The 14,786-nt window shown below is 42.6% G+C and overlaps 1 protein-coding gene across 1 annotated transcript in view; it reads left to right on the top strand.

The window, feature by feature from the left end:
• Window positions 1–14,786, top strand: part of LAMA2 (laminin subunit alpha 2) — a 352,961-nt gene that overhangs the window by 184,333 nt on the left and 153,842 nt on the right. The window contains exon 21 of the mRNA XM_063295339.1: window positions 4,015–4,195. Coding sequence (XP_063151409.1) covers window positions 4,015–4,195 — 181 coding nt within the window. The remainder of the gene's footprint in view (window positions 1–4,014; window positions 4,196–14,786) is intronic.

Genomic DNA, 14,786 nt, shown 5'->3' with positions numbered 1-14,786 from the left:
GTACCATGGAGATGTCTGTGTGTATATATATAAAATGTGTGTACATTTTATTTTAAATGTATTTTAAGATGTTATATACATAGATTTTATATATCTGTGTGTATATATATATATATAAAATGTGTGTACATGCCTTAGCTTTCACTTGTTGCTACTAGGAAGTATTTGCTGAGTTGATTTTAGATTTTATACTATTTATACTATATAGAATGTATCATTCTATGAAATCTTCACAGATACATAAATAGATAATAAATAAGGATGTAAAAATAAAGAATAACTCCAGTGCCTTTCTGAATCCTGACAATTCAGTGATGAGCACAAAGTTCATGAAGCTTTTAACATTAGATTAGTGATATGTTCCTTAAAAATGAAGATGCTTAAAAGTCATGCATCTTGATCATAATGGTATACTTACATAATTTTTTTCTCATGGTAACATAAATGCTTAAAACACTTGGAATTGGGCCTTGAAGCATTTAGAATGGAACATTATAAAATAGCTACAGCAAGCACCCAGGTATGTCCTGGAGCTAATAAACAGGTAATTAGCTTAGAGAGTAATTATGTAATTATGAAATTAGACAGTAATTATAAAGCATGAGCGTTTTAGGAAATATCAGTGCTTGTTTCTACTACGCATTTGTCCCCATCTCCTGTGTGGTTGTTCAAAATTGTACAGCTGCAAGTGCAAGATGAAATAATTGGTGTCCCAGAACTTTTTTAAACAGCAAAAATATAATTTCCAGAATTCTTAAAAATGTTTGCCAAATAATTCTGCCAAAATGTTAACATTTGAGGGAATGTATGTGATGTAAATGTATGTGATGTTATTGTATGTTATTGTATGTGATGTAAATGAAAAAACAAAACAAAATCTTATTGGATATAATTCACAGCAAGTTTTGCTTGATCTTGTAAGCAAAAATGAACTCTTGAAGGATAGAAAACTTGATATAATAATAATATGATTTGCACTGAGATTTACTTTTACGAATCTTAATGCTTTTATACGTCTTGCTTTTATTCTCACATATCTATTGTTCTGCCATTTCTTGTACGTTTGCTTCTTAACTTGTTCTCTTCCCCTCTTTCTCTTCAAAAGTCCACTTACTTTTGGGCTCCAGAAAAGCAGTTCTGCATTCCTTGTGGCTGCAATCCAGTAGGATCCATGTCCTTGAACTGTGATGTGTCAGGGAGATGTATATGTAAAGCAGGATTTGCTGGGAAACGGTGTGAGCTGAGCAGGCAGGTGTATATCCGAAAAGGGAATCCATCGACCTCTCAACAAAAGAAAGCGCCCCATCAGAGATTGGGTTCTCCCACTGCAAGTGGGTGTCCAAGGGGTGCTTTCAAGCCTGCTGCTTTGGTAATAAACATGACATGTTCCGCATGCATTCCGTTTTGGCATGTGTTTGTGCTGGGAGATTCTACATTAACAACCTATCCGAAACACTGAAAAGAAAATCAACGTCCTGTCAACTATCAAAACAAGACTGAGAAAATTATAATGATAGAAGGATAACCATCTCTTGGGGAAGATGGGCGGTAATTAAATTTGAAAAATAAATAAACGAACAAACAAACCTTCTGGGAAAGGAGCATGAGAAAAGAGTCCTCACCCAAATGCTTAAAGAATTGCTTCTACAAACACATCACAACAGGACATTTTAAACTAATATTATAGCTAATGCCATTCATAAAATTAACACCCAATGAGGGAGGGCACTTCTCTCAAGGAATCCAATATAATTTTAATTCTTTTTTTAAAAAAGCATGACTCGGGTATATGCCACCTTTTGAGAAATTGGACACATTATAACAAAATGGTTGCCGCTGTACTACAACACAAATTGGTAAGATGGTCCCCAAAGAATGTTTTAGAGCAGTGTTTCTCAACTCCCCATGCTGGCTGGGGAATTCTGAGAGTTGAAGTCCACTCATCTTAAAGTTGCCAAGGTTGAGAAGCATTGCTTCACAGCCTTGATGTTCTTTTAAGCAAAATGTGATAGAGACAGGTGCTTTGTTTTGCAGCTTGCCAGCTTTCCATTTAATTTTACATTTCAATGTTAAAATATTATAGCAAAATTAACGTGATGTGGGACAGAGAACCTGATGAGCACTAAATGAACCACATCACCTGCCCCTGCAGTACATACAGTAGATAGAGGCAGATTCTTGAGATTCCCTTAGGCAACCCTTGCTTGTGCTGACCTTTTGCTACAGGTAACATGCACAGACATGGTTGTCCCCTGACTGATGAATTTATCTGCTTTTCTGCATGATATTTTTTCAAGGACTTGCAGTGATGTTCAAAAGCATAGGGAGCTACAAACCAGAAATAGCAACACATGGCGTAGCAGAATCTGTGTTAAAAGAAATATTGAACAAGTGTCTTTTACACAATTGGGTCACAACCGATTGAGTTGGTTTATACCAAACCAAGAGCTTAAAGGTGCCCAGGGGGATTCTTTCATCTTGTGTTTTGAATGGCAGATCCCTCTGCAGTTTCACAAAGGTTGTTTGAAGCTCTCCTCACTTCCCAAGACACTGGCTGTATCTTATGTGTGGGTGGAGTGGCCCTGCTATTCTGGCCATAGTTCCAAAACTTCTTGGAATTCATCAGTGCCACTGAGCTGCTTTTTTTAATGTAGGGAGCCCTAATATTAACCAGAAGATGCAATTTTTTAGATTATTTGGAATCTTCATGTGAAGACATTGGATGAAACATAGTTTTAGTTAACAGATACAGTGGTGCTTAAAAGTTTGTGAACCCTTTCAAATTTTCAACATTTCTTCATAAATATGGCCTGAAACATGATCTGTTCTCCACAGAGGTCCTAAAAGTAGATAAAGAGAAGCCAATTCAACAAATGAGTCAAAAACGTTGTACTTGTTCATAGATTTATTGAGGAAAATTATCCAAAGCTACATATTTGTGTGTGGCAAAAGTATGTGAACCTCTAGGATTATCAGTTCATTGGAAGGGGAAATTAGAGTCAGGTGGACCAGAATCTTGTGGCCCAATCAAAAATCTTATTCTAAAAGGGAATTTATTTTCTTCTTTACAGCCTTTAAACAAGACTATTTATTAAAAACTGCATGCTGGCTGTGCCTAGCTTCGCTGAGTTAATATGAATGACTCTTGAAGGAATTCATCTTTGTTTGGTTTGTTTTTATCTTTTTTTTTTTGGCCTCCTTCTGCAGCATGAGAAGAGATAAGAGGGTAACATAAGAAGATAAGTGCATTTAAACCTTAACTGCATCATTGAAGCTTTTGTTCTCTCTGCTCTCTGATAAATATAGCAGTCTCTTCATACAGAAGAGAAAAAATTTCTACAAAATGTGCATGTTTATTGTTTTAACCTGGCTTTATATCAGGAAGCAACATCAGGCTTTACCTGGATGATCAGGATGCCAAGCAGATCCATAGGTTACTATATACGCTAATGGTGGCTCTCTAGAAGGCAGAGTAATGGTATGATGTATCCTGGGACTGGCGCTGCCTTTTTATGCTTTGGCCAAGTCCTTGTAATGGTAGCTCAAGGAGCTACTGCCAACTCTGTTAAAGGCAATCATTTATATAAGATGCAGGTATCTTTGTAAGCTGTTTTCCTTGTAACAGAAGCATTAAAAAATAAATAAAGGATGTGCTTTTGCATTGCGGTATTTAACAAAAATAAATCAATGAGACTTCAGATAAATATTTGAGCTCATAACTTTCCAAATGGATTTATTTGTCTTTCACATTTGGACATTTACAGATGTATTTTAGGCTTAATGTATACAACTTCAAAACATATGAAATGTGGGGTAATTTGATGCTGTTGTTTGGCTATAAGCAGAGATGACAATGTTTATCCATTCTAATTTCTTTTGGTTTTCTGTGTTAAAAAGAAGTGAAATCATCCCTCTCTATCTATATGTAGTTTTTCAAATCTGTGTGTTCCTCCCTCTTTTGTAATTCCTTGTTTTTATTTCTGCTAATTGATATTCCTGTCTCTACTGTGACAGCCTGGAACCTTTGGTGTGCAGTCATCAAGAGGATGTGTCCCTTGCAACTGTAATTCATTTGGATCAAAATCATTTGACTGTGATGTGACTGGACAGTGCCGCTGTCAACCAGGTGTTGGAGGAAAGAAATGTGACCGCTGTGCTCATGGATTTTATGGTTTTGAGGAAGGAGGATGCACCCGTATGTATATCACCAAGTTTCATTTAACAGCTAAGGAGTTTCTCCTTCTAATTTTGTGGGAGGGAAAAGGGTTTTTCAAGATGGTCTTCTAATGGAAAAAAAAACTTATGTGCATTATTTTTACTATGGAGTTTAACTCTAGGCAAAATTGATGTTAGGTAGGATAATTTTTATTTTTATTTGAAGACTTGCACAAAGCATTTTCAAAATGCAAGACAGTCATAACATTTTAAAAAGTCCAGATAAAACCTCTGCAATTAAAGTATATCAGTATCAAGCAAACCTCATATTCCTTAGGGCAAAATGGGAGCCTAAGAAGTAATAAACAATGGAAAGAGTTCTATAGCAACTCTGTGCATAAGTTGCTGAGTCAGATAGAACAGAAGGGGTAACATAAAGCCTAAGCAAGGAATGATTATTCTGGGCTCCCTTTGAAGAATTCAGATGTTGCAGTTACACTGTTCACTGTCATATTCTTAACAGTATGCCATTCAATGAAATTATTTCCTTTGCTCAGCAGTTCATATAAGTCACTGTCATTAAAATTGCCGAACGTCTTAGAATTATATACAATTAAGTATTTACATTTTCTGACATCTACTGTAAAATAAAATAAAATGCCACTTTATATTAGAATTATTATTTTAAAATAGTTGTTACATTTATACAGCTCTGACCTATAACATCAATGTATGATCCTTCTTTAGAACTAAGGATGCCCAAGGAATTAGATCTTAGGACATTGTAATATGGATTACCTATAGCTGATGTTCAGATCAGAATGTACTTATTGGGGCTATGCATACTTCAAAACTGATTTGAAAGAAGTGCTTCAAACCTTGCTCAATTGCACATGTGGCACTTCTTGGCTATTCATTAACACAACAACCCTGTTTTCAGGCTACCTTAATGAAGAGCAAAAAAGGCACCAGGCTAGAAACCAGGAGACTGTGAGTTCTAGTCCTGCCTTAGGCATGAAAACCAGCTGGGTGACCTTGGCCAGTGACTCCTTCTCAGCCCAACTCACCTCACAGGGTTGTTGTTGTGGGGAAAATAGGAGGAGGAAGGAGTATTAGGTATGTTCCCTGCCTTGAGTTATTTATAAAATAATAAAGGCAGGATTAAAAAATTTAAAATAAAAAAGGATTTAAAATTAAAAAGGCTAAAGGCGGGGGGGTACTTTAATGAATAGTAGAGAGGGGTTGTACTCTCGTAAGGTTCAAAGAACTTCCAAAAAAGTTTTGGAGACTTCTCAGACATATTAACTATCCTTTGATTCTCAAGCTTATCTAAATTTGTGATAATAGTTTTTAAGCTCTACAAAATATCAATGTGTAAATAAAAAATATTAATTTTATAATATGTATGTTTGGAAATATGCATCTTTTAATTCTGATTATAAATCCTTCTTTTATTAAACAAAGCACTAAAAATACATACAGTACATACAAAAAATTGCAAGAATGAAAATGAAGAAGAAAAGGAATGATAAATAATATTTTTAATAAAAAATTACCAAATCTTCAACTTCTAAACCTATAGAAGAATTATTGTGCACCTAAATCATTTTCTTGAATATTTGATGCCACTCTCAAGTAAAAACAAAATCATATAAATTGCATGTATTGCCTAAAATAATGCAAAAAATACATGTGTTCTGGATCAATGACTTTTTAAAAAAATAAATACAATATATGAGAGAAAATATATTAAGCAAAGGAAAGGTATACAGAAAATTAGGAGAAGTATATTAGGAAAAGTATACAGAAAAATGAAAGCATTAGGAGAAATTTGCATAAAATGCATAAATATTTTCCTGCTTTTTAAAAATCTACACAGTTGAGAAACTAAAATAAACAGAATCAGCTTGACAAATGAATCTCTCATATATCAGAATTAAACTGATCTGTGCATCTGTATTTACAGCAGAATCCTATATGCTGAGTCATACGTTATTTTCAGTGGTGTTTATTTACAAATACATATGCATGGAAATCTAGCCTTATTAAATGAAGAGCCTGGTTCTCTGCATGCCTACTCAGAATGAAATGAAATCGAATTAAGTGGGACTTTCTGTCACTCGTGTATCTGATTGCAATCTAAATTAGACCTTGGCTGAACTTGCTTAGAACTCTAAAGTCTATCTTCAAAATGTCAAACGGGGGTCCTCTTATTCAAATTGTTATACGTACAGTTTTTTTGTTGTAGCACTGAGTTATAAGAATTCTCCTCCTGATTATACTGAAGTATGACAGTAGCCTCAAGGCTATTCAAAGAGGACTTGGTTCAGTCCTTCTGTTAACTAATATGGAAGCAAATCTTGCTGAGCAGATAAATGTGTTTAAGATTTGTGCAGATTATATTCAGAGCCATGACTCTACTATTGTAGAGACCTTGTACAGGAAGAACAGACCTATAAAGGTATGTTTATTGTCATGTAAATGTTCAAGCATGTCAGCGCTTGGTAAGAATAAGAGGTCATTTCGTGGATTCTCTGAAGAGAAAACATGAAATGAAAAACAAATGATAAATCTAGTATTAAAAGTCTTCGCATAAAAGGAGGTTGAACAAGCACCCAGGGAATGACCGCTGTGATTTGTCATTTTTGCAGACTTGCAGGTATGTAGAGCTGTTTTTCTAAAATCATTTGACAGTGTTTGAATGACCATGTTTGATCCATCTACCTTATTCTAAAATTCCATTTTTTTTTCATATGATACAGTGATGGAAATAAATGATGCACTAACGCTTTTATCTTAAACAGTGCATTAGCATATGGAAAGAAGAATCATATGTAGAATAGCTATCACTGAGAATAAATGCAATGGACAAAAATGGCAGGATGCTCATATGTTCTAACAGCAATACACAATGTCCTGATCTTTTCCATTTTCTTTAAGGGTGAACAGTATGTGCTTTTGAGAAACATTATTTGGACTCTGTCAAAGTTCACACAGAGGTCCTTGAATGAGTGTGATAGTTGTGTCTTCCTACTGTTGATATTCTGTATTTGGCCAGGAGAAATAGATCAAACAATTGTGCAGTTTCTAAACCAGGCCTCTTTAAACTTCCTTTTTATACTAGAAAGAGAGAAAACAAGATTTTCTGGTTATTTTTCATTTTTTCTTGCGAGGTGATGTTTTCTTTTAAAATAAAAATTAAAGCAAAATAATGAGCAGAGCAAAAATGATGAATATGAGTTCCATGTAGAAAGCTAACTTCAGCAAAGGATCGTTACCTTGTCGTGGTGCTGGAGCTTGAGCACCTCAATGATGCCATGAGCTAAACCGTGAAGGGCCACCCAAGACGGGAAGGTCATGACAGAGAGGTCAGAATAAATGCGATCCCTGGGAAAGGTAATGGCAACCCACCCCAGTATTCTTGCCGTGAAAACTAAATGGATCAGTACAACCAGAGGTATGTCGGTATACCATCGGAAGATGAGACACCCAGGTCGAAGATGGTCAAAATGCTACTGGGGAGGAACAGAGATGAGTTCAACTAGCCCCAGACGTGATGACGCAGCTAGCTCAAAGCCGAAAGGACGGCTAGCGGCTGACAGTGCTGGTGGTGAACGGCGAATCCGATGTTCTAAGGATCAACACACCATTGGAACCTGGAATGTAAGATCTATGAGCCAGGGCAAATTGGATGTGGTTATTGGGGAGATGCCAAGATTAAAGATAGACATTCTGGGCGTCAGTGAACTGAAATGGACTGGAATGGGCCACTTCACATCAAATGACCACCAAATCTACTACTGTGGACAAGAGGACCACAGAAGAAATGGAGTAGCCTTCATAATTAATAGTCAAGTGGATAAAGCAGTGCTTGGATACAACCCAAAAAATGATAGAATGATCTCAATTCGAATTCAGGGCAAGCCATCTAACATCACAGTGATCCAAATATATGCCCCAACCACAGATGCTGAGGAAGCTGAAGTAGAGCAGTTCTATGAGGATCTGCAGCACCTACTGGACAACACGCCTAAAAGAGATGTTATTTTCATTACGGGAGACTGGAATGCTAAGGTGGGCAGTCAAATGACACCTGGAATTACAGGTAAGCATGGCCTGGGTGAACAAAACGAAGCAGGACATAGGCTGATAGAATTTTGCCAAGACAACTCAATGTGCATAACAAACACTATCTTCCAGCAACCTAAGAGATGGCTTTATACATGGACTTCCCCAGATGGACAACACCGAAACCAGATTGACTACATCCTTTGCAGCCAAAGATGGCGGACATCTATACAGTTGGTAAAAACAAGACCTGGAGCTGACTATAGTTCAGATCACGAACTTCTTATTGCACAATTTAGGATCAGACTAAAGAGATTAGGGAAGACCCACAGATCAGCTAGATACGAGCTCACTAATATTCCTAAGGAATATGCAGTGGAGGTGAAGAATTGATTTAAGGGACTGGACTTAGTAGATAGGGTCCCAGAAGAACTCTGGACAGAAGTCCGCAACATTGTTCAGGAGGCAGCAACAAAATACATCCCAAAGAAAGAGAAAACCAAGAAAGCAAAATGGCTGTCTGCTGAGACACTAGAAGTAGCCCAAGAAAGAAGGAAAGCAAAAGGCAACAGTGATAGGGGGAGATATGCCCAATTAAATGCAAAATTCCAGAGGCTAGCCAGAAGAGATAAGGAATTATTTTTAAACAAGCAATGCGCGGAAGTGGAAGAAGACAATAGAATAGGAAGAACAAGAGACCTCTTCCAGAAAATTAGAAACATTGGAGGTAAATTTCAGGCCAAAATGGGTATGATCAAAAACAAAGATGGCAAGGACCTAACAGAAGAACAAGAGATCAAGAAAATGTGGCAAGAATATACAGAAGACCTGTATAGGAAGGATAACAATATCGGGGATAGCTTTGACAGTGTGGTCAGTGAGCTAGAGCCAGACATCCTGAAGAGTGAGATTGAATGGGCCTTAAGAAGCATTGCTAATAACAAGGCAGCAGGAGACGACGGCATCCCAGCTGAACTGTTCAAAATCTTGCAAGATGATGCTGTCAAGGTAATGCATGCTAAATGCCAGCAAATTTGGAAAACACAAGGATGGCCATCAGATTGGAAAAAATCAACTTTTATCCCCATACCAAAAAAAGGGAACACTAAAGAATGTTCAAACTATCGAACAGTGGCACTCATTTCACATGCCAGTAAGGTAATGCTCGAGATCCTGCAAGGTAGACTTCAGCAATTCATGGAGCGAGAATTGCCAGATGTACAAGCTGGGTTTAGAAAAGGCAGAGGAACTAGGGACCAAATTGCCAATATCTGCTGGATAATGGAAAAAGCCAGGGAGTTTCATAAAAACATCTATTTCTGTTTTATTGACTATTCTAAAGCCTTTGACTGTGTGGACCATAACAAATTGTGGCAAGTTCTTAGTGGTATGGTGTCAGGGTTGCCTCGTTCCCCAATAAGACACGGACTCACTTAGATGGGGCTCAGGATTTCCCTTTATTGGGTACAGAGTGCATGCACGCAAAAAGACTGGAATGCGGGCGTGGTTCCCCATATACCCGCGTGGCGGACCTCGTCCCCCTCCACCCCCCATTGTCCCACAAGTTGGATCCGGATCCTTGATGGGCGATCTGGAAACGATACTGGTCTGTTGATGGGCGATTAGAGTGATCATCGCTGGTTTCCTCTTTCTCCTTTCCTTGTCCGGTGCAGGTGTGTCCCCCGGGGTAATGTGTGGAAGTTCCGGCGATACGTTGATGGCACTTCTGGTCCGGGCAAAGGTGTGCCTCCTTTGTCCTTGTGATTGCTTTTAGTGTTTAAGTGTTTAAAGGATTAGGATTATCCCTTCCTCCTTCCTGAAAGGCATGATCCCCGTCGTGATGCATGGATGCCTTGCAACGGGGGACATGACATACTGCCCCCCCAAGAAAACTCTAAAGTGCCGGTTTGTCAGGGTATGCTTCATGGAAGCATTTGACAAGCCGCTGTGCTGAGACCTCTCGAGCTGGGTACTCAGGGTGGGGGAAATATTTCCAGCGGATGAGGTACTGTAGGGTGCCCCTTAGCCTTCTGGAGTCTAGTACCTCCTTAATTTCGAAATGTTGTCCATCTATCATGATGGGCGGGGGCGGGGGGGGTTCGTTGTGCCACTTTGAAGAGGTGACCGGTTTCAGTAAGGCACAATGGAACACTGGATGTATGCGTCTCAAGTTGTGCGGCAGCTCCAACTTGAAAGTCACTGGGTTGATTATTTCTATGATTGGGAACGGACCAATGAATTTGGGTGCCAGTTTCTTCGAGGGCTGCGGAGACTTGATGAACTTAGTGGAGAGGTAGACCCTGTCTCCCACTTTGAAGTTTGGCTGCACCGCCCTGTGCTTGTCCGCGAACCTTTTGTATGTTGCTTGAGCGTCTGAGAGAGCCAGCTGGATGACGGGCCAAACCGTGACCAGTTGTGCCGCCCAGTCATCTGGGGAACAAGGCGGGGTGTCTGGCTGGGGCAGTTCCGGGATCAGAACAAAGTCTCTACCATATACCACCTTGAATGGGGTGTGACCCATGCTCTGGTGCACCGCGTTGTTGTAGGCCACCTCGGCAAAGGGGAGCAGGTCTATCCAGTCGTCCTGCTGGTAATTTATAAATGAGCGTAGGAATTGCTCCAGGGTGGAGTTAAGAATCTCCGTAGAGCCATCCGTGTGGGGGTGCCAAGCCGTGGATAGTGCTTGCTTGGTTCCAATTAATTTTAAAAATGCCTTCCAGAATTTGGAAGTGAATTGTGTGCCCCTATCCATCACCAAATGGGAGGGGGTGCCATGCAATTTATAGATGTGATTTAAAAAGAGGTGTGCCAGCTGTTGCGCGGAGGGAATGGAGGCGCAGGGTACAAAGTGTGCCTGTTTGGAGAAATAGTCTTTTACCACCCAGATAACCGTTTTTCTCTGGCTGGGTGGCAAATCCACAATAAAGTCCATCGAGATTTCTTCCCAAGGGTGGGAAGGACTTGCTACTGGCTGCAACAGTCCCTGGGGCTTCCCCACTTTTCGTTTGGCCATGGCACATGTGGGGCAAGCAGCGACATATTCCTTTACATCCCTCCTAAGTGTGGGCCACCAGAATTGTCATCTGACTAGGTGCAGTGTTTTTACAAACCCGAAGTGCTCAGCCGTTTTGTTGTCGTGTGAGCGGCTTAAAACTTCCGCTCACAATTGCTCTGGCACGTACAAGTTATTCTGTTTCCAAGCCAGACCATTTGTGAAAGATACATTGTGTTGGTTGGTTTGCAACCATGTATCCGTTTTGAGGGTTTGAGCGAACTGTTGTTGCAAGCTAAGTGAAATTGACATGCATCTCCCTCCCTCTGTGGGTGACTGCGCTGGGGTGCGTGTGTACCGGTTTGGCTGCACGTGACGGCTTGGCAACCCAGCTGTGTGTCGGTCCACACAGTGCCTACAATGTCGGATGCCTGACTGGCATCCTGGGGCCACCTGGAGAGAGCGTCGGCTAGGAAGTTCTTCCTCCCCAGTATGAATTTGAGTTTAAAGTCAAATCGGCTGAAAAACTGCACCCAGCAAACCTGTTTGGGGCTGAGGCGTTTTGGAGTGCTGAGAGCCTCTAGGTTTTTGTGGTCCATCCAGACCTCAAAGGGGCAGGTGGCCCCTTCCAGGAGGTGCCGCCATGCCTCTAGGGCGGCTTTGACGGCAAACGCCTCCTTTTCCCACATGTGCCATCTCTGTTCCGTTTCAGAGAACTTGCGGGAAAGGTACGCGCAGGGCTTCAGCTGATTGTCAGAATCCCGCTGAAGCAGGAGTGCCCCAATGGAAAAATCAGAAGCGTCTACTTGTACCACGAAAGGCTTGGGGGGGTCAGGGTGTTGTAGTACTGGCTCTGCTGTAAAGAGGCTTTTGAGGTGATCAAAAGCCTTTTGACAGTCAGCAGTCCAGTTCAGGAGCGCTCCCGGGTTTCGTGACTTTTGCATGTCTCCCAAGCCCTTTGTTTGGAGTAGGTTGGTTAGAGGCAGCACAATTTCTGCCAGTCCCTGGATAAAACCCCTGTAAAAATTCGTAAATCCGAGGAAATTTTGTAGTTGCCTCCTCGTGCGTGGGCGTTCCCATGCCAGGATGGCTTGGACCTTACTTGGGTCCATCTCAATGCCCCTCACCGAGATTCTGTAACCCAGGTAGTCTATTTGTGATTTGTGAAACTAACACTTAGAGAGCTTGGCAAATGGCTCTGCTTTGCGGAGTTTCCTGAGCACTTGCTTAACCAAGCATTCGTGCTCCTCTTCCGTTTCTGAGTATATTAGCACATCGTCTAAGTAGACGAGGACCCCCTTGAACAAGTGGTCGTGCAAGACCTCGTTAATCAGTTGCATAAATACCCCTGGTGCCCCCGCCAGACCAAATGGTAATACCTTATATTGAAACGACCCCAGGGGGCAATTGAAAGCCGTCTTCCACTTGTCCCCCTCCCGTATCCGTATGCGGAAATAGGCCTCCCGCAAGTCCAGTTTGGAAAATATTTTGCCCTTAGAGAGGTGTGCTAGGATGTCCTTGATGAGGGGTAAGGGGTATTTGTTTGATATGGACGCGGCATTCAAGCCGCGGTAGTCCGTACAGAGCCTCAATGTCCCATCCTTTTTTTCCCTGAAAAGGACTGGGGCTCCAACCGGTGAGTTAGAGGGCTCAATGAAGCCACGTGCTAAGTTCTTGTGCACGAATTCCCGCAATGATGGGTCATCACATAAATTTTGGGCTTTGGTAAGGGTGTATTGGGAACCAGTTCTATTGCGCAGTCTGTCTTTCTGTGGGGGGGGAGTTTGTCTGCCTCTTTCTCCCCAAACACATCCGCAAACTCCGCGTACCTGTCTGGCAAGCCTGCCAGGGCCGCTGCTTCCAGATGCATTGTTGTGGACGCCACCATCCCCACCGCAGCACGGGGGACCTGATCCCCTGTAGGCGCTTGGTAGGAGCCGTCTGGAAAGGTGATTGTCCTGGTCTCCCAACTGATGTGTGGGTTCCGTCGCACCAACCACGGGATACCCAGGATTATTAGGGGTTGGCCCACCGGTGCCATGATAAATTGCAGACTTTCCCGGTGGCTGCCGAGCTGTAGCGCCACTTCGTCGGTGTATTGGGTGACCGGGCCCCCTCCCGCCGCTGATCCGTCCAATTGGGTGAACACTATATGGTGCTGAAGTGGATAGCAGCAGAGCTTTAAATCGGCCGCCAGGTCCAGGTGCATTAGGCACCTGGAGCAGCCCGAGTTGATTAGGGCCCAAATTTTGACGGACTTCAGCTGTGACTTTAGTTCAACCTTAACATACAAGGTGGGGCAGTTTGCACTCACCCAGCTGTCGCTACGCCCTTCTTGCTCCTTCACCTGCCCTCTGGCGCTTCTTAGGGCAGGTGGTTGGCGTTTCCCGCCAGCTCGTCGTCGTCACTCTCTGACTCTTCAATGGGGTAGGGTAAAGCTTTCAGTCCGACTTCCCCAGTGGCCGCTGGCATCTTTTTGGGTGGTGTTGGTGGTTTACCCGGTGGTTTCCTCGGTCTGCTGTCATTTGTTTTTGCGTTCGGGCAGGATGTGGCTTTGTGCCCCTCCTTCCCGCAGCGGAGGCACTGCCCCTTGGCGAACCGCTGCTCCCTCTCCTCCCTCCAGGATTGGGGTGCTGGTCTCGCTGGTCCGGCCGCGGCTCGGGGTCCCCTTGTCATCGTCGTTTGCAAGGCTGTCCGCTTTGCTTGCAGGAAGGTTTCTTGGGCATTTTCCGCCTTGCCGGCTAGCTGTATCCACTCAATGAGAGTGTTTGGGTCATCCCTGCATAACACCCACCTCAATACGTTCAAGTCCAGACCTTCCTTGAAATGCTCGATCAGGGTCGATTGTGACCAGTCCTCCACCTTTCCAGCCAGGGCTTGGAATTCCATGGCATAGTCTGCCACAGAACTTTGCCCCTGGCTGATTCCCCTTAGGGTTCTTTTTGCTCTGTCCTTCTCGAGGGGATCCCTAAAATGTAGGTTGAGTGCCCATATGAACTCGTCGACGTGATCGAGTTCTGGAGCATCTGCTTGGCATAGCTTTACATACCAATCAGCTGCTCTTCCTCATAGTTTGTTTGCTATGGCATTGCTTTTGCCTTTTTCGGATCGGAAATATGGTCCATATTCCTCCATGTAATTTTTTGTGTTTGTGATGAAGAATGACAGCGTGGTCGGGTCTCCGTCGAACTTGACCCCGAGGTCTTTGATTCCCGCTCCCGGTGGGCTCCACCTCACCTCTGAGCATCTTGGCACCTCCCGGGCTGCTGGGGTTCTCCATTCTCTCCGTGGGGATTCCCTCGGCCAGGTTCTGGGTGGCATTGCTCCCGTCTCGTGCTGGCTCCAACCTCAACCCAGACGTTGCACTTCTGGGATGGGGGGGGGGGGGTTGGAGACGACCTCCTGTTTGGCTCAGCATGAAGACCTCTGCCTGGTTCCGCGTCCTCTTCTTGCCACCTCCGCCCCTGCCCCAGATGTCTCGGCTCTGAGGTTGGGGGGGTGATGCGCCTCTGGAGCCTGGTTCCGGCTCACCTCTCCCCCGGGCTTCCCACCCAATCGCCAACCTCAGGAG

The sequence above is a fragment of the Candoia aspera genome, chromosome 1 (assembly GCF_035149785.1).
Source record: "Candoia aspera isolate rCanAsp1 chromosome 1, rCanAsp1.hap2, whole genome shotgun sequence".
Taxonomy (NCBI): Eukaryota; Metazoa; Chordata; class Lepidosauria; order Squamata; family Boidae; genus Candoia; species Candoia aspera.
Note: the sequence above shows the minus strand (reverse complement) of the source record. Positions and strands in the feature narration are given on the sequence as shown.